Raw genomic sequence first — 20,857 nt, forward strand, 5'->3', positions numbered from 1 at the left:
TGTCCAAAACTGAACACCTGATTTCCACCATTCAAATCCAATACTCTCCCAGTATTAAATTATCACCTACTTTCACCTAGTTGCTCAGTAAAAAACCCTTGGAACTGGTTCTTATTGCTATTTCTCTCACATCCTAAGTTATTCACCTACATTTTTTCATCTAAAAAAATCATGATCATCTTGCTCATTTTACTGTAGGACCAGAATAAAGTTGTCTTTACTATTGTTAGTAAAGGTATATGTTGATTAAATATAGAAGGTGCCATTATTATGCAATATAAATATACCATATGGCCATTTACTTAACAAATTAAAGTGCATTAGAAGGTCCTCACAAATGTCTATGAAACAGCCGACACTGGCACTTCAATTTGAGTGGCTCTGTCAGCAAAGGCGTATTTGATTGTTGGGAAAGCCACTCCACTGGGGGTCCTGAGTGCCCCACATGCTCCTGTGGTGGGCGGAGGCAGTAACACAAGGCCCTGACTGCTTTTACTCAGGCCATTTTTTCAGGGTTGCTTTTGCAACAAGCAACCTTGGGAGATGTGGTGATGTCACCTTCCAAACAAAGCGTGGCAGGTCCACAGGCCGTGTCTGGCTCCTGTCATGCAGCCCACTGCATGTGCAGACATCCATCCATGGGACCTGGAATATGGGAAACTGACACAAACCAGCACGAAGTGCTGGCTACTGCTCTTGCTATGAGTAATAAAGTCCTTTGTCTCTGCCCCAGGGGTCAGGTGTCTTCTGCCAGCATCCATGGACAGTTAACAGGCTATCTGGTTAACTCGCAAGTAGGGTGAACTCCCAGACACTTCCCAGGGCCAGACAATGACTTACAGTAGATCTACACTAGTCTGTGATGGAGGCAGAAGAGACTGCTACCTCTTGAATTCTAGCCACCGTGGCTACTTGATGTGCTTCTAGATTACCACTGGATGGATTTCCAGGATTCTGAGGCTCTGCTATATGATTACAGGGATCAGTTACAGAATAATGGTCATACTCTCATCATTACTCCTTTCAAAGAAAAGTACCCTGGAAGGTGTTACATTTTTTTTCCCTCTATTGCCATTTTACTGTTATAATTAAAACATAGCAGATAATCGGGTTAAATCGTCAGGTGAGTACACTGTATCAGGTACTGTGCTTCCTCTCTCCTGCCAGATCTTACATGTAAGCTGAGGCTCCCAGAGGCTGTTTGGAGCTGGGTCTGCACATCAACCCAGAAGACCTTACTGTGCTGTGCTTTCTAGTACTCAGCTCCACCTTGACACCAATCTTGAATATCATCTTAAAACAAAATAGACAGCTTATATTTTAGATAACAGAACAATCTTAAATTTAAAAGAAAATGGATTTACATGTCCAAGAGTCAGACTCACTTACTTGTCCAATATTCCACAAACAAGACCGTATTCTGGCAACATGTTAAAATGTTTCATAAACAGGCTACTTTCTCTATCAGTGTGATTCAATGAATGTTAAAGTTTTCATTGCAAATGTTGATATCAAATAATAAACTGCATGTCACAGGGAATTCTGTTTTAGAAGACAGTGCTAACTCAACAGTATCGGGATGGAAGAGTTCATCATATAATATTGAAATAAGGGGGAAAGACATTTGAAGGTTTAAGAATAGGTCCATCCACTTAAAAGATGTCATTTAAAGAAGGATATTAGAATCAGAAGGCAAAATGTTTTATGCATAGATTAAAATTAATTGTATCCACTATGTTTACAAGGCTTCTTTCCCTTTTCAGAAAAAAGGTTCATTTCTGAATGGAGCATATGTGTGTATACACGTGTGTGTGCATGTGTGTGTGCATGTGTCACATGTGGGGTCATAGTCTCTTAAGAGCCGGGGTGTGTAGGAGAAGGGGAGAGAGAGAAAGTGGTCAAAGTCAGGACACAAGCAATATCCATTAGTCTTCAATCTCTGCACATAAAGGATGGGACAGACAGCAATGAAGGGAAGATAGAGCAGGTGTGGAACTGAGCAGTTCCTCTTGCCCACAGGCATCAGAGAGCTTTGCCACGTTAGCCTTGAACCTGATCAAAGGAGAAGAAGCCTGACCCTGGGGTATGCTTGCAGACTCCAAATACTGATGCCTAAATATCTCCCCCACTGAAGGGTTAACTTGATTTGTTCAGAATACCAACCTGTTCTTTTTGTTGCCTGTCTTTAAATGTGTCACATTAAATCTTTGTTAATCAAACTTAAATACCGATATACATGATATTCATTCTAAGTGGGTGTGTAAGCTTTGAATATGGAGAATCAAAACTTCACTTCAATCTTTTGGTTGATTTATAATTCCAAAAGCCAAAATAGTATCCAAGTAAAAATGACATTCTATAGTAATCACCTATACACATGCATTCAATGAACAATAGTATACTTTTTTCAAAATGCTTTTCTTTTTTCCTGATTGTTCTGAATGTAGAATTGTAATTTCATTAAAAAAAGGAAATGTGATTTAATGTCCATTGAATCTAACAACTAAAAAATTCAAACTTTTATTTTGCATGTCCTCTTCTGAATTACACCTTCCTACTGAGTAATTTTTATTGCATTTTACAAATGCATACGTCCACGACAAGGGACTGTCTTTGTACTATAGGTATTTGCGAAGCACTGTGTGGACAATAATGGCTGACATATTCATCTCCAAATGACCTAGTTCTAGTTGCACTAGACTGACATGGTTCTATTTTCGTCTTTGACACCTTAAGTTCTGAGGGCACGGAGACAGAGCCAGAAGATTGACTCAGCCTTGACAGGGCTCACTGTGGGTGGTAAGGACAGGGTCACTGGCCAAGGAGAGGTGGTGAGTCACTCACCCCCGCCTGACTTCTCCCTTCATGCCTGATGCCCTAGGATGCCCCTGGGAGATCAAAATGCTCAAGGCAAAGTTGATTCACTTCAAAATTTTGCCTGAGGCAAAGTGCAACAGTAGAAAACTGGGTGACTTGTTACAAGGAGACTGTAAACATCATAGTAAAAAGATAAAGACAAGGTAATCTGCCTCTACTCTACACCCAGATGCTTCCCTGAGTATAAGGGGACTCACACCTGCATGGGATACTGGCACCCACACTAGCAGGCACAGCTGTGACCAAAATGGGTCCTCCCCACAAGCTGGTGAACAGCATCTCTGCGTGAAGCTGGCACAGCCCTGCATCCCCAGCTTGTCTGTGGAGTCAGAGTCTAGGCTCAAGTAGGGCTTCCTCGTTTACTGTTACGTGTCCTGGGGTCAGTCTGCTTTATGTCTCTGAGCCTTGCCAGTCATTTCCCACAGCTGTGTTTTGGGGATGAAATGAGATACTGTGAGTGGGAAAGCCCTTGTTGGAGTGCCCGATGCAGGGACACGATCACTGATTAGATCCAGCATCATGTGGGTGCTGATGACAAAGGTAACAGACAGAGGGGCCACTTCTTCACCCAGGAAAGGGTCTCCCGAGGCACCCTCTCCAAGAGTCCTGGGACAGACAGCCCCCCGCCCCAGGGTTGGGCAGTATGAGTGAGTTAGGGATGAACTGTTTTGGGGAGAACTGATTAGGAGGAAGACAAGCACAGGGAGTTACAGTGGTGCAGACTCCCTGTGTGGTGGGCACTGCACCACCAGAAGGTTTTGTGATGTGTTTTGACGTACGTTGAAGAAGGCTCACCTGGCCACTGTGAGAAGGGACTGTTAAGAGGGGAGTGAAGGCCAGACTGGCTGGGCTCCCTGTCCCACCATTTGTTGCAAAAACTTGGGGAAGTACTTAACCTCAGTTCCAGTGCCTCAGTTTTCTCATCTGTAAGATGGGAATAAGAGCAGCAGCCCTCCCCTAGAGCTCTGTGCTATACTGTTCTGAGAATTGAATTAGTATGAAAGGTGCCTGGACCTGAGTCAGGCACCAAGGAAGCATTCTGTGACTGTTAAAAAAAAATTAAAAACAAATAGAATGGAACCGTCTCCTGCTGTTCCTCCTTTGTCAATTACCATAGTCCTCAGTCTTCTTGGCTGCTTCCCTCTCCTTCCCAGTGCCCAGTTCTCAGTCCTCCTCTTAATTCCCTTGATACATGCTTTCACCGCCTTGGAAATCACTTCCAGTCTGCTGATGACTGAGCTGAACAACAGGCCCAGTGCCTGCCAACTCATCACCTCCACCAGAGGTCTAACAGCCATCCCTGAGGCAGCGTGCTACGAACTCCACCACCAGAAGAGTGACCTGTCTCTTCCACCCACAGCACCTCATTTCTCGCTTTGGGACAAAGCTGCTCAGACCAAAATCCCAAGAGTCCTCTGTGACTCCTCTTTCCCTCCTTCTCCAGTCTAGCCGGAGGATTTTACTGCTTCAGCCATCCAGCTGGCCACAGCACTGCTCTGGCCTTTCTACTGCCCTGGCTCTGACTCTGCACCCCACTTCTACGGTCCCCTCTTAACAGTCCCTTCTCACAGTGGCCAGGTGAGCCTTTTGCAAAGCAAGTCAAAACACATCACCAAACCTCCATATCACTTGGAGAACAGCCAAAGCCTTTATACTGGCCTGCTTGGCCCCACAGTCTAGGATCTTCAGACATCCAGTCCCATTTACCTGGAATGTGCTTCAGCTTAGCTAATACCCGCGCACACCCCCATCACCAGCCCCCAACCACATGAACCTCTGCTCAAATGACATTTTTTCATAGTTGCCTTTCAGGATGATTCCATTTAGAACTGTAGCACTCCACCCGCACTCTGCCTGGTCCCCTACTTCCCATGTGCAACATCTTTCACCTCCTGACATACTCTAAAATTTCTAATTACTCACTTATTATGTCCATTGTCTAGTGTAAGGAACAGGGATATTTCTGTGTTTTCTTCACTCATGGATCCTGAACTCTTGATCACTGCCTGGCACTTAGCAGAAGTCCAGTGCATGTTTACTAAATGACTGCCTGCAAAATGCAGTCTCCTAAGGCTGGCTAACTAAGAGATTGACTAACCTGCAAAGTCAGGATCCCAGCACAGGCCCATGGGCTTCCAACCACCCATTCTACCTCCCAATTAATATTGTCTTTAGCCATCCCACTGTTTCAAGGAACACACTTACATCAAATAGCTGTTGGAAGGTCATCACCCAACTAGTGTGTAATGAGTACATTTACTAGGTCAGAGAGTAAATGACGAGATTTCTAAGAAGAGTTCCTAAGTTTCCAGTTGTAAGCTTAGATCCCTTAGCTGAGTCTCCTTCACTAATAATTCCACTAATAGTGACCAACTTGGACTCTCTTAGGCCTCTGCACAATCATATGACAGGAGGAAATACCATTTTCCTTAATATCCTAATTACCAAAGCTTCAATACCCCTTCGCCACGTTGCATCCTATAAAAGGAGTTCATTCAGATAGTCTGAATGATCTTATTTCTTCCTGGTAATGGGGAGACTTTGCTGGGGGAAGAGCTGTACTCACCAGGATAAAGACAGTAAAGAATATGACAACGATGGCAGCTGTAATGAAGAGCTTTTTGCGGGGAAACACAGCAGCAGGGAGGAGGAACACCAGCGCGAAGCAGATGGCGCCTCGGAGCCCTCCGTAGGCAATGATGAACTGGTCCTTAAAGGTCAGCGGAATTGTCCGGAACCAGTTAATGACCTGAGTCAGGACAAAGACACCTGAGAAGAAAGACAAAACCAAACAAAACAGACTGTGTGAGCCAGAGGATGAAAACAGGAAGATGTGTTTTCTATGTTTAAGTGACAGTGTCAAGTGTCTAAGGATGGGCCCCAGGGCCTTTCCTTCACCCTCTGCCTTACAGGACTACAAGGCTACTGGGCCTTTGGTGCTCCAGGACAATGGGCGAAAATGTGGACCCAGAGAAGCCAAGAGAAGTTAATTCGACTTACAGCAAGGACATGAAGACACATGGGGACGAAAAGAGTACATCAGGAAGTGGGGAGAGGAGGGGAAGGAGGGGGAAGAGAAAGAGAAGGAAGAGGAGGAGGAGGAAGCAGGGGAGCAGCCGCAGCACAGGGAGGGAAAGCAGCGCCCCGTTCTTGGAGGGAGGGCTGCCGAGTGTTCCTTCGGGAAGCAAGGGCTCATTACCCAGCGCTCTCCAGACCAGGCAGAAGGCCAGGGTGCAGCACACGAAGGCCCAGTTCCACTCGTGGTTCTTCCCCACGGTGGACACACCCATGAAGATGAAGATCAGGGTCTCGCTGACGCTGCTCAGCATCTTCATGAAATACTTGATGGTCGTGTAGGATTTTTGAGACACATTTTCTTCCACATACTTATTCATAGTCATTGCACAAGCAGTGATTCTGCAAGAAAAGATATAGAGCTTCTTTATAAACATCACAATTATCCTCATCGGATTATCAGAACCAGCAGTGAAGATCTGAATTATGGGTCTGCCCTTCTGTCCATGACCACAACATTAATGGTCTAAGTGAACGACTGACTTTACTGGGGCCCTCCTATCTCTGGAGGTCACCATCCACACCCATGGCTTTAATTCAGCTCTGCCCCACTCTGCAGTCTATGGACAGTGACACCCTCAGCTAATCTGTCAGCATTATGAACAAAACAAGTCCATAATAAATGCCATTCAACTTAAATCCCATTATCTTCCTATAAAACCAGTTTCATCTTCTCTATTCCTCTAGTGCCTAAAATCCTAACTATTGCCTAAAATCCTAACATGAAACTGTAGTGGTGTTGGGCTTCCCTCCCAAGCATACCTCAGTGCCCACCTCGCCTTCTGGTGGGTCAACATTGTTTTCCATCACTCCTCCTGAATATCTCTTCAGACCCACCCACTCTTCTTTTATTCTGATACTTTAGTTGCAGGTCTCATTCTACTTTTCTACTGTTTCCACTTCTGAGAAATTCAAAAGTGGATTAACTGACTCTGAGAATTCCTAAAGGAAAGGAACTTTTTCTTGTTTTCTCTGGTATTTCCAAAACTTGGGGACCACAGGACCCTTTATTTCCCCTCCTATGATATCTATTTCAGTATCACACCTTTGTGCACTCTGGGATCAAGTTCACCCTCTCAAGTTGGATGCTAGAAGGTCTTCCATTCTTCTCTTGGTGGCCAATTTCAGCCTCACCTCCAGCCCTCTGTGCACACTGCATGCCTCAACTATCTGCCATCCCACTGTTCTTTGCAGGTTTCTTGCCCCACTCTGCCCACACACTCCTCTCCATCTGGAATGCAACCCCTGACCAACTCGAATACCACCCACAGGGGGCAGTTTAGTATGAGCTGAGTGATACTCATGCAAGGTTCCACTGAAAGAGACACAGCTACTAGAAAATACCAAAAGGACTCATTATAAGAGTGCACTGTAGAATGAGGAGAGAATTTGAGTGAGCCGCCCGCCTTCCCCTGAGTGGTCACTGTACCGGGAACCAATTGCTGGTCATGGTGTACAGCCTTTTCCAATTTCTCATAACTTTGGAGCTACAGTGACCCTACATACAGGTCCCCTACCCCCAACCACAGCAGGCAGTCCTCTTTACCTTAAGAAGGCTTCTGTGTTTTAGGTAAATCCTCTTACCACAAGCACAAACCTAAGGGCTTTCTGAGATAAGACCTGTTCCTTACACAGAAAAGGTGCACGTGTATTTCTGTGCTCATAGAAACCATGCATTTAGCCACAACGTCACGGGCTATTTCTTTTCGATTTCTCTGAGTGAGAACTGCATAATTCATGTGGTTCCCAAAGGAAAGAGTGCCTCATTAAGTGGACTAATAAAATTCAGTGGCCACAAACACAGAGCAAAGCCTTTGACTGGCCGAGGGCTTCTATAATAAGGGGCAATATTTATAGTGTGCCTACTCAGTGCCAGGTATTGGGCAAACACTTTGTGTGGATTATGGCAGTCAAATCTCATAACGTGCCTCCAAGGCAAATTCTACTGTCATTCCCAGCTCACGGATGACAGAACAAAGGCAGACAGAGATCCACTCACTCAAGATGACACTGCTAGTAAAGATGGTGCCAGGATTTTAACCCAGGCAGGCTGACTCAGAGCCAGCCCTGCCGAGGACTTCCTTAACCCTTGCTCCCCCTGAGCTCTCAGTGAGTGCAGCGAGCTCTAATGGGGGAGGACTTACTCCCCAGCCAAGCCCTTGTTCATGCTGTCTCAAGCCCGTTTGTGTAAGGGTCCTATGGCTGCTCTAAGAAACCACCAAGAACAGAGTAACCTACAACACAGATTTATTGGCTTGCCCTTCCAGAGGTCAGAAGTCCAAAGTCACTCACTGGGCTAAAATCAAGGTGCTGATGAGGCTGCGTCCCTTCTGGCGGCTCAATGGGAGACTCTGTTCCTTGCCTTTCCTGCTTTCGTTCCTTGGCTCCTGGTAGTGTCACTCCCACCTCTGCCTCCTTGCTCCGCCTCCTTCTCTGCCTCAGACCCTCCTGCCTTCCCCTTGCAGGATCTTTGTGGTTACCTCCACCCACATAATCCAGCTTCATCTCCCCACCTCAAGAGCTGACCTTACACATGAGCAAAACCTCTTTTGCCATGTAAGATAAAATACTCGCAGGGACTGGGATGGGAATCTTTGGGGGCACACCTCAGCTGACCACTGCACTGCTGGCATTCACCTCCCTGGCGTGGTGGCCACAGCCGAGGGCCTGTCCCCAGATGAGCCTGGTCAGAGCTGCTCACAAGTGCTTGGTGGCAGAAGCTAGCAGGAGGTCTATCACACTGACCTGACAAGAAAGACTCGACCTTCCCCCAGCAGGCCATAGTGACCAGGGACAAAGGCATTAGTGGAACATGGCATCTGTTCAAGCTAGTCCACACAGCGCGTCCTGCAAGCACCCTCCTCCCTATGAACCATTTGCTAACTACATTTCTGAACATCTTCATCTTTCATGTTTTGGCTCAATTTTTCTTTAACCAGACTTTAAAAAGTAAGATTTGTCCAATACAAAGTAATGAGGGCAAAAGCCAGACTCCACTGACTAAGAATCTGCATCATAATACATTTTATAAAGAAAAGACATATACAGAGCAGTACAAACCAAGGGGCCTTTCTTAAATGCTGCCAAGTTTGCCAAGTTGTAAATTTGTATTGAAACAATTCATAATGGCCTTATTCTTAAAATTTTCTGGTCCTATACAAAATGCTTCAAAATGATTTTGTTATAAAACATTTATTAGCAATAAATATGGAGAATAACAAATCCCAATGTGCCTAAGTCCCAGTTTTTCCCAATCCCTTTATTTTGTTAAATAAAACATCAGCTATAGAGTTGAAATCTCTACATTACTTATAGTCTCCCTCTGGCTTTGGGCTTTTTTGTTTATCATTCAAAAAGTGAATTTTAAAAGGCTGGAGAGTATCAATTTGGTGAATGTGCTAAACACATCCCTCTGAGATCATATTCACATCAGTCACTGAACAACAGGTAAAGCATACAGGCAAAAGGGAACCTTCAGTTCATTACATAAGCAGTTTAACAAACATTTCTATTCAGATATGAAAAACAAATTTGTAGGAGTGAAAAAAAATTAATTTCACACAAATGTCCTTGGGATCAATTTCCATTGCTTGTATCCTTAACATGACACCAGGAGTAATGCCCATGTCTGCCAGACACCTTACTGTGACGTCGCACTGCTTCCTGCCAGTACCAGTGAGGGTGCCTGGGTGGGCAGCAGAGGCCCCAGCATCCAGAGGGCCCTGTTGATGAAGTGTGGACATGTCTGTGGCATTGATACACTCTACAGGTTGGAAAGAAATGTTCCAAACATCCCTGTTCTGTTCTGACACATATAGCTTAATGCACATGGCCTCTCCAGAAAAGGCCAGGAGGAGTTTACATTGTAAACAGGTTTTTTGTTGTAATATACCCTGACCCTCACTTCACTAACATCCTAAGTACACAAAATGAAAAACGAGCTAGTCACCTCCACCAGGGAGGCAGACACAATTCAGTCTCCCAGTAACAGAGAACAAAGCTCCACCCCCCTTGTAGATCATCACCTACTGATAGTTCTAACCATCACTATAAAGTTGCATTTTCTTCATTTTCCTAAAAGAAACATGAGAAACTTAGAGATGCAGGGAATGGTGCAGGCTGGCTGTCCTTACTGGGCTGGGAATCCAGGGCCACGCATGTGGATATCTCCTTGGGTACATGTCACAGCATGTCACACAGTACCAGACATGACAGAGGGTAAGAATTCTTCTTTCCTCATCATGTGAACATGTGAAGATTTTATGCCTGAGGTCCATCTTCTAATCTTTGTCTGAACATCAGTGTCATAATATCCACACTGAGCTAAACTAAATAGACTCATATTAGAAAATTCTAGTTGGATTTAACTGAAAAGATCCTTGAAGCATAAAACTCTTGGCCTTTAGTATTCCTTAAATGATCTTGCTCATGTCACCAAATCACCTTCTTTTCCCACCTTTCCATGCATGTCTCTCTTTCCTATTCTCCACATTTACTCAATATGCTTGTGAAGAACAACTTAATACCAACCCTTTCCTAGCATCTACTTGGGATCAAGTTCTATGCTGGGATCTAGAAAGGTGACAGCAAATAAGATGCAGCTATTTTGGGCTTTGAAGAGTTCACAGCCCAAGAGCAGAAAGACCCATGAGGAGATCACTGTCACGCAACGCTGCAAGTGACGGGCGTGGGGGCACCATGGGGGGTGCTTTGAGGTGGGGGGAAGGGTATCACCCCTCTGCCACAAACAAAGGGGCATTTCAGTAAAGTTATCGTAGATAAGTGAAAAGCTCACCCAGCAGGAAGAAGAAGAGGGAAATGAGTCAAGCAAAAGAGTAAGCCACATGCAAAGACATGAAGGACATAGGTTGGCATATCAGGGAACTATGGAAAGTTTCTGTTAGCTGGAGAGGGGAAGATCATGTTCAAAGATGAGGATAAAGAAGTCAGGGGACAGATAATGACACATGACACTGTTACGTTATGCTTGGGAGTTTAAACTTTATTGGCTGGAGAGAAAAATAAGAGGTTATATCTTCTATCACATAATTAATGTCTATTTTCCCAACCCAGCTGGAAGCTTCATGAGGAAAAATGTGTTCAGCACATAGCATAGTGTCTAGCATGTTATTAATGTGTTTTGAATTGGTGACTACATGGATACATGGAAGAATTGTTCACAGGAATGGTGGTGTGGCATGAACAGATTTGTATTTTAGAAAAGAACTCTGTAGTACATGTGAAGGACAGATTTGGAGGTGCACAAATCCAGAGGTTGGAGTCAATTGATTTCCTGCAATGGTTTGTCATTTTGATTTCAAAATACATGATAGCACCTGGTCCATATAACATCCCAAACCATGTCTATGTTTTGACAGGTGCTAAGTTCCCATCCATGGGTCTGCATGGATGTAAGGTATGTATAGAATTCCTGGTGCAGTCTGCTTTATTATCTTGCCTCACATTATGTTTTAACATAAATATATGGTGATAATCACTGATTTAAATATGGAGAAGCTAACACACTATAATTAGCAGCTTTTACATTTACCATCAATTGAGATTTTCTCCATCACAATATCACTCTAAATGCAACAGAGACAAAATTCAGGCCAGCTCATACTCTCTCAAAGGAGACTTAAGAGGGGAAAAAGCAGACTTTCTGCTTAGACGATCTGTCATCTATTTTCTGAATAGAAACCTCCAACAAGCAGTTTTTTCTAATGCCATGCCTCCATCCCAACCAGCAGTGAACCTGGCCTTCTATAGATGTTCATTTCCTTTCTACCAAAACACACGCTATAAGAGAGCAGCAGCTAGCCCTCCTCCATGCTAAAGATGGCTCCCGGCATGCCATGGTACCCAGCTCACACTCAGATACTGCTGGCTGAGTATAGTTTTATGAAGACTCAGAGCCCACGATCTAGATGGCCACAGTCTGCAGAACCAAAGAGCCAGGCATCAACACCGAAGGCGGGCGGTGACAGCAGATTTCCGGTTTCAAAGATAAAATATATTTATATAACCTGTCTGTGTTTACATGCATATGGTGAAGCCATGCCTCAGTGAATTCAGTTTATAAATACAGGTGCTTTTATTTTTTTGGAGTGGTCAATTCTCTGATTTCCATTCCCATGTAGACCTTTTCTGTAATCTGAAATTCTTAGAATTACAGTTGAACTGATAAAAAGACTGTTGCAAAATTCTTTTGTTCCCGTTCCAGATCTGTGTGTGAACTTAAAAAGTATGGATTCAATTGCAGAAAACTACAACCCAAATAATAGTTGTATATTCTTACCATTTTGTCAAATCTGAAAGAACTCTCAAATAATCATTAGCGATGATGAAGAACAATTAAAAAGCTTTCTCTGTCTTGATTAAAGCCAGGTCTTACAGTGACTCAGGGTACACTGTATGTTCTCAAAATAAAGTAGTCATTCATGTGAGGTAAATTAATTATTTCCGGGCATGGATTTACTATATAATGGATTACCTCTTCCAGGAAACCTAACAACCAAGAGAGACTGAGTTTGACATATGAGAAAATGCAAACAAGAATTGTTTTTCAAGGGAAGATCCAAGCATAAAAACTGAATGGCCTTTCTTAAAATACCAAAAATGGAATAAAGCACATTCAAGTTATTATAAATGCTTGATTATTCATGTCATCTTGCCCATTTCATGGATTCTTCCACATCGTTTGGGTTTTTTTTTCTCCTTTTATATGCTTTCAGTTCAATTCAACTAATATTTATAGGTCACTTACTGGCACCCAATACAGTCTGGTTTTGTGGAGACAACATAAAAAGAATCCCAACTCACTGGCAAAAGAGTAAGACCCAAGACATCAAGGCAGCCAGAGTCCACAGACGCTAGTTGGGGAGCGCTGACAAAGGCCTGAGAGGCCAGAGGACTGGGTCAGGATCCTGGCGATGGCGCTGCCTGGGGTGCACCAGGGGCCGGCTGCAGGCAGGCCCTGGGCGGGAGAGATAGCTAGGCCACTGCCCTGCAGCTGGCGGACAGGCCCAGTGGGTTCAGGAGCATTGCTGCTTCCTGAAGGCTCTTACTGCTCCCAGCACATGCAGCAGAGCAGTGTTTCTTTTATAAAAGTTAGTGGTTAGTGTACCACGTAATTACTCAATATCCTTGGAAAAACACAGATGCCTGGGCTCCAAACCAGATCTATGGAATCAGAATCTTGGGCCGGGACCTGGGATTCTGTATATGTCACTACCTTTCCAAGTGATTCCTGAATACATCAAAATTTGAGCAAAGCTAGTGGGATTATAGGCAAAGGGCTCCAAGGAGGGAGAGTGAATGAAAACAAGAGCTGGAATTCAAATCATTTTATTTAAAACTTCATAGGAGAGTGAAAGTAAGGGCTGACATGGATGTGAGGGCTCCCTGTCCCTTCTCTCCATTCTCATCACCTGGTACCTGGGTGGGGTCCCACCTGGACGAGCATGCAGGAGTCTTCACACACATCTCTTTCCTGCCGGCTCTCCACCTAGACACCTTCACCCTGCTGCCAGCAGCACTTCCCTCTCCTCCTGCCCAGATGGGGATTCCTCAGCGCTGGGGGCATCCCGTGAGCCTGAGGCCATGACCTCCAGCTTTTACCCCAGAGGACCATTCAAACAGTAACAGTTTCACGTGTGATAGTGTAAGAAAGTGTTGAGTGCATCTCAATCACCTTCACTATAAAACAGAAATATAGCTGCGTAACCTCTTTGCTGAAAGTTTTCAAAGGTGCCCTGCTGCCTACAGAGCAAAGCAGATCCAGACTAGATGCCCACCTTTCTCACCACCTGGAGCTCATCTGGGATGGTGCAGAACATTCGCTCTGGAGCCAACCATCTCCCCCAACCCAGCTTGTCACCCCTGGGGCCTCACCTCACCATGTCCCACCCCCACAACTCTATGAAGGACTGAGTTGCCCTTGATGACATGTCATGAACACAGACTGGGAAGGGCTCAAAGTAAGTTTGAGTGCACTGCCTTCTTCTGGTAATAGGCTCTCCTCTTCACGCCAGGGGGCTGGCCATGTGGCACAGCCTGATGCAATCATCTCTCCAAATCACTGGACCAGTCACAGTCCTTCCTTTGAAATTTCCTCTAACACCAGCTGGCAGAGTATCTCTTTATTCTATAGTGACAGAGTTGCAGATATATAAAGCCCAAATTGTTTGTGATCCTCGTTTGGTATGTCAGAGATGGCCGCCTGAGAGAAGAAGGTCACCACGCAGGGCAGACAAAGCCAAGAAGGTGCGAGAGAAAGGTGCTGGCCATGTGGAGTCTCTGGTTCCATCTCCCAGGGCCAGATCTGCTCCTGCCCTCACCAAGAATTTATTTATCTGAGCCAAACAGTCTGGTTTGATTCAGGCCCTCCTTGCTCACATAGAGCCTCCTTCTACTGTTCAGGCCGGGCTCCTGACTGCAAGGACCCCAGGTGTCAACTCATCTCAGATAGCTGGGCATTCGCTGTGAGGATACACATGGGAAAACAGAATCATGGCCACTTGGCCGTATCTCCTGGGAATACAGAAAAAGACCTCATGTTTGAGTAATGTAAGGGAGACGTGGCAATGGAAGGAGAGAGTACACGAGGAGAGAAGAGTATGGCATCAAGAGGTGCTACTTGTGGCCTCTCCTTACCAAAGAAGCCAAGGAGGGCATCTCTTGGGTTCCCACCAGGATGGCTTCTTCCCCTGCACAGAGAGCTGATGAAAGGTACTCTGAGGTTTGTTAAATCAAGGGGAAGGAGTAACAGGTTTCCCTTGGAGTACCTATTCTGTTCTTGGAAGAGCAAACCTTGACCGCATAGCTAAATTTCCTGGTCTGATGCCCTCATGAATGAATGGAAAATCTATTTTAGCCACATGCCCAAAGGGGTCACACTGAAGAGCAGTAGCTGAATGGTAACTGTACACTTCACTGCAGTATCATTTTTCGGAAAAGATTTTCAGTTAAAACAGAGAAGTTAATTATCTCCCAGCAATTATATAATATTTACATTTATGACCTATAATCGTATTTTATACTTTGACCTACATGTTCCTAGAAAATCATTTTAGCATTACTATTGCAACTCACTTATGCCTGAGAGTCTGGAAGCGGAAAGCTCTGAACCCAGAGTAACCTAGTAATGGTTTGATCATCAAATCAAGTTATTTTCTACAATATACTTGAAACATAGGCCAGAAACGATAAAATCTTTTCTTAGATAAACACAAAGAATAGTCAGGAAGCAGTCAAAAAGGCAAAGTGATGGCAGAACCAGTATTGTCTAGTTACTGGTTATCATCTGGAATCTCCATTCTTCAAATAGATCTCAGGGAATCAGTTCTTAATTCAGGAGCAAACTGCTAAGGTTTCATGTAATTTAAATATGGCAGGCAAACACCAAATATTTTTCCATCTAGGAATTCCCAACCCACTCCCAAAATCTACTTTATCATGTGCACTAACTGAAGAGAACCAGTAGCAGGCTTAATCCTAAAGAACAAGGAAAACAAAATTGATCTTCTGTCTTTTAGCTAAATTTCATTCTGTGAATTGACTGAATTGTAATGAATTGATTTTCATAAGCTGGTCAAATACAGCATACATTGGGTTTATTAGGCACTGCATCAATTCTTCTGAGAAAATTAACTTCTCTGTTTTTGTTTCACTTCAATTAAAATCATTCTTACCATAGTACAAGATGGTAAACACAAGAAGAGACTAAGAAACATGTCAGAAGATGGGGAAAGGCTTGAGTAGCTTTAAAAATCTATCCCTGACAACCCTCAACAGTGCAATATTTAATTTTACTTGAACTTTTTTTTTGTTCTGTTTTTGCCTCTATCATACATTGAGTATCTTTTGAGACTAACTAGAATAAAACTGCTTGGAAATGATGCCTAAAGAACCACCGAAAACCTTTGGTGAGAAAGGCCCCGAGTCAGAGCATTTTGTTCATTTGCTCTTAAAAAGAAATCCACAAAAGGCATTTCACAAAATGGAACACTTTTATGGTGGCTGTCTTAAACTTTTGTACTGTGATTTTAAGAACTACTGTATATGCTGTTTCCTGCATTTTTGACATACCTTAAAATATCTAATTACAAACTGAGTAATGAAACCATACATTTCATGTAATTGAAAACCCATGGGCTGTATTCATTCTATTTCCCACACAGATAACTAAAATGTTCTTAACATTGTTTTATATCTAAGAAGGTAAGGCGTGAAAATATATTATTTTGAACATTGAATATTATAATTTCAGGTCATGAAAACTATAAAGTAACCAAATTCGGGGAATCTGTTTTAAGGGACTTTGCTCATTCCTGGAGGAATGACAACGTTTTCCTCAGGGAGAATCCTCCCTCTCAGCCAAGTTTCGAAGGTGTTTATATCAAAAGCCATAAATGTGGATCTTGGAGTCACATTTTTCCTTTTCTCACGGTTGCTTTGACTTCTTAATAATCACAAGCCCCCTCAGTCATTCCTCTCTTGCTTCTGACCTTCCCTGCTTCCAAAGAAATGCTCTTTGTGACAGCATGATTATGGTCAATGGCGGTGTGCCTTTCTGCTCTGTTTTTCCCATCTTTTCACACCCTAATTTTATTTCTTTTACTTTCTCATTAAAGGAAGGAAACTTATTTCAATAAGTCTTCAAATATCCAGATAGCAAAAACACATGGTGAGACCCTAAAACAATGCTATCTAATAGAAATATAATACAAGCCATATATGCCATTATAAATTTCCTAGTAGCCGTGGTTAAAAATGTAAAAGGAAACTGGTGAGGTTAATTTTCATAATATGTTCATTTAACACAACATACCATCATTTCAGAATCAACATAAAAAATCACTAATGAATATTCTTCAATATTTTCCTACATAATCTTAAAAATCTGGTATATATTTTATACTTAGAGCTCATCTCAATTTAGATTAGTCACATTTTTAAGAGCTCAAAAGCCTCATGTGGTTAACGGCCATCATCACAGTGGACAGGGTACAAGAAAAAGTGACAGCCCACTGGTTTTGCCCCTTCCCCAAACCAAGCAAATGCTCACACTCATCAGTTAAATCTATTCCATTAAACAATTATATCATAAAAACAAGTCCAAATAATTTTATGAATCATTTATACTGCTCTAGACAAATACTGTAAGGTTTCACTAATACACAGAAACTAGAAAAGCCAAAATCATAGAAATAGAGTAGACAGGTGGTTACCATGGCTGGTGGGTGAAGGGAGGAAGTGAGGGAAATGTGTGAAATAGTCAAAGGGTACAAGCTTCCAATAGTAAAATGAATAATTTATGCAGTCTAATGTAGAGCATGGTGGCTATAGTTAATAATACTGCATTGTATACTTGAAAGTTGCTAAAAGAGTAGATTTGAAAAGTTCTTGCCACAAAGAAAAAAATAAAGGTAACTATGTGAGATGAGGGATTTGTTAACTATCCTAATTGTGTCAATCACTTTGCAATATACATATATCAAGTCATCATGTTACATGCCTTAAACTTAAAGTTATGTGTCAATCATATCTAAATAAAGATGGAAAAAAATATTTATAATTTTGAATTCCCTCCTCCCTTTTCTAGTTTTACACTGCAGTTTAGGCAAACTTATATAAAATAAATAAAAGTTATGTGAATGGTAATAAAAAAACAATAAGCTTTTAGTTTGTTTGTTACTTTTTACTTTTACCTAAATGTATCCAGAAAATTAAGGGAGCTATGATTTAATTAAGGGAGCTATGATTTGTCTTCCCATTATTTAAATTATTTATTCCATTACTACCTCCCCACTCCCTGCTCCATTTATCCTTTGCATTTGGGGTAGCCATATAAAATATTATTTATTTTAGTTTTTAACATCTTTCATTGAAATATAGTTTCAAATGTAATATTATATTGGTTTCAGATGAACAACTTTGTGATTCACCAATTATAATATATATATATATATATATATATATATATATATATATACACACACACATTATTAACTGCTCCCCATGACAAGTGTAACTGCCATCTGCTCATAGAACATTTTCGAGCTCAGTTGTGGCCACTCATTTGTGAGTCAGAGTTATCAGTGAAGCTATACACCATACTCAAAACTGAAGTTTTAACTTGCCAAGATAATATAAGGTATAATGAGACTTAGAACCAGAGATCTTGTTCCTCTCTCTGCTTCCCTCCAAATTTTCTACTTTCCCTGCTCTTCATCATAATTCAAAGGGTTGAGATGAGGGTCGCATAGCACCATGTGTTTGAAAGTGTGCTATAAGCATGGTGCTCTCCTTCCCAGGGCTAGAGCTTGGTGTGGCCTGGACTGACAGGGCAGAACAGCAGAGGTGTGCTCTAAGCTCCTCACACTTCTCACCCACCTCCACTTCCTCAGGACCGCAACAAAGGAGACCCCATTATGCCATGTGCTGCACCTGTGAAAACAGACCCCTGAGGACTTCAGACCTGGAGGTGCTTCCTGGAAGGGTGCTCACGAATACCCCAAGCCTCAAAGTCTAAATAAGTTTCTCTTCTGAAGGTCAGAAATGGGTGGATGCACTGCCAGATATAGACAAGATAAATTTAGCTGGAGAATTGATTCTTGTTAATTATGGTATAAAGATGTGTAGCCAGCCTGCTTATCCAGCTGAGAGATGTTCTGTGTAAATCTGAAGCATAGCTTAATGATCTAGAACAAGGGTTTTCTTTTTTTTTAGATCATTTGCAATCTCTTGAGTGTTAAGTGTTAATATCTGTCATGAATCTGACAATTTGTAAATGTTAAACAGCTGACAGGTCATACAAAAAACTATGATATACTGCATCACACTAGCTGGGTCTGAAATCTGCATTAAAGAAACATGGTGCTGATGTTTTCAACACCTCATTCTCACTCACCATGAGGCCGAGGGCAGGTATGCCAAAGCACTAAAGGCTGTCCTTTGGGGCTCCTTGGAAGGTGTAAGGCAATTAGGAAATCCCAAGGGAAGCCTGTGTTGGGTGCCACAGCTGGTACCCACCTTAGGAACTGTTAGAAGCTTTGTTGCATTTCGGATCTTCACGATATTTTGTATAACAGGGTGCCGGGTGTTGCTCCTGTTCATTTGGCCTATTTTGTTAGAAATAAAATTATACCTTGCTAATTATTTAGAATACATTTCTGTCCATTACTACACCAAAAAAATGTTATACTGTTACAGACTCCAAAGAGCTATAGAGAAATAAAACTTAGAGAGGGGGAAAGGAGAAATACATGTAGGTTGGTGTGTAACATGTAAGGAAGCTTTGCAGCCCAGGGACTTGGGCCTCTTCTTAGAGCATCCTTTATCCATTCTCTACCTGCCATGGTTCAAGAATTCCAGCTGGGCTGCAGTGAAGCCAGTAGCTACTTTGAAGTGCTGGCTGTAGGATTAAGCCAATTCTCATGCAACTGACTCAGTCATTAATGGCTGTTTCCTCTAAAAATATTTTATGTTCGGAGGAGGGTGTGGGCATAGGATGGGAGTGAATTTGAAGATTAAAGTTCAAACTAGAAAGAAGCTGATGTGGTCTGCTTGCTCTCTGTTCAGATAGGCTTTCAGACCAATCGGATTTCTATGGAAGCCAGGCCATAAAGTGTATTATAATTAACAGCTAAAACCTTTCTAAACCCTTTTGTATGTAGACAAATATTTCCAGGTTGTGTTATGCAGATTGGTTTGTTAAAGCTCCAGGTCTCATTCTTACATTAAAAAAACATTCAGTAAACATCAGACAAGTCTAGAAAGAATTAATGAAAGAAACCCATCTTACACACATATACATACGATGCTTTGTATAATTCTGCATCATATTATACAGTGTTCTGCAATGTCAGGTGTTCATTTCTTTTTTATCTTTGAAGAAGGCCAGGACACATGAATATCTGTAAACATGAACATGCTGGCACAGGGGCCTATGGTTTCATAGGATTCTGTCTTGAAGCAACAGCTCCCAAATGCTACAAATAGTGGGCAAACCAAGAAGAACCCAGACAGAAGCTACAAAATGGAAAACAATGGCATGTTATCCTATTTTTCTCAAGGTTTAAATACGTGGTATTTACCAGCTCATACAAAGAAAAACAGGAAGAAGAAAGAATATGATCTTCATATTTTCAGCAGTGACTGCCTCAGTCAGCTAGCCCATTCTACTCCTGGGCTACATTCCTGAGCCTATCATTCTGGAAATTCTAGTTAAAATATTATTTTTTAAAAATCATTGAAATGTGTTTGCTTTTGTTTTTAAAGTGGACGTACCTTGGACTGGCCTGATAACTGGAGAGCTGGAGTCCAGGGCCAGCTTCCCAGAATCAGCCATGTTTCCTGTCCACCTGAACCACAATGTCCTCATGCACAAGATGAGACTAATAATTACCATTTCCCACATTCTTTGCAATAATGCTGTTGGAATAATTGAAACAGCAAATAGAAAATATTTGAAACACCTTGCTAGGAATTAGAAATCCATGAAAACAAAACTAAGAAATACTGGGTGCCTATCCTCCCATCTGAAGGAGGACTTGGCCATTTTTTGAGATCAGCATTTTCTGGCAGGCTTCAAGAGCAAGCAGCCCCCTCGGCAGCTTGTCCCCAGCATCCTGGTGACTGGAGCCCAGGGGAATGTGGGAGCCCAAGGCGAGGTGCAGGAAGGGGCCTGCTGTCTACAGAGGGGGAACAAAAGACCACTGAAGTTCATTTCTTTGTGGATCTGATTTAGGAATCATCTTGGGCATCTGTTACTGTTCTTGGGTTAAAGAAAGGGGACAATGGGGAATCATTAGTCTTTTATCTCTGAGCATATTTCTGAACATAAAGCCCCAAACACATGAGCCAAGATATGAATTTCTAAAATCAGCCATTCTTTAGCCAC

General features: G+C 42.6%; 1 protein-coding gene across 3 annotated transcripts in view; it reads right to left on the reverse strand.

Moving 5' to 3' along the window:
* SLC9A2 (solute carrier family 9 member A2) overlaps window positions 1-20,857 on the reverse strand; it is a 106,429-nt gene that overhangs the window by 39,151 nt on the left and 46,421 nt on the right. For all 3 annotated transcript variants that reach the window (XM_037019922.2, XM_037019920.2, XM_037019921.2), the window contains exons 4-5: window positions 6,077-6,294; window positions 5,444-5,646 (exon numbers count right to left, since the gene is read on the reverse strand). In XM_037019922.2, the coding sequence (XP_036875817.1) occupies window positions 5,444-5,646; window positions 6,077-6,294 (421 nt within the window). The remainder of the gene's footprint in view (window positions 1-5,443; window positions 5,647-6,076; window positions 6,295-20,857) is intronic.

This window comes from Manis javanica, chromosome 1, assembly GCF_040802235.1.
Source record: "Manis javanica isolate MJ-LG chromosome 1, MJ_LKY, whole genome shotgun sequence".
In the NCBI taxonomy this organism is placed as follows: Eukaryota; Metazoa; Chordata; class Mammalia; order Pholidota; family Manidae; genus Manis; species Manis javanica.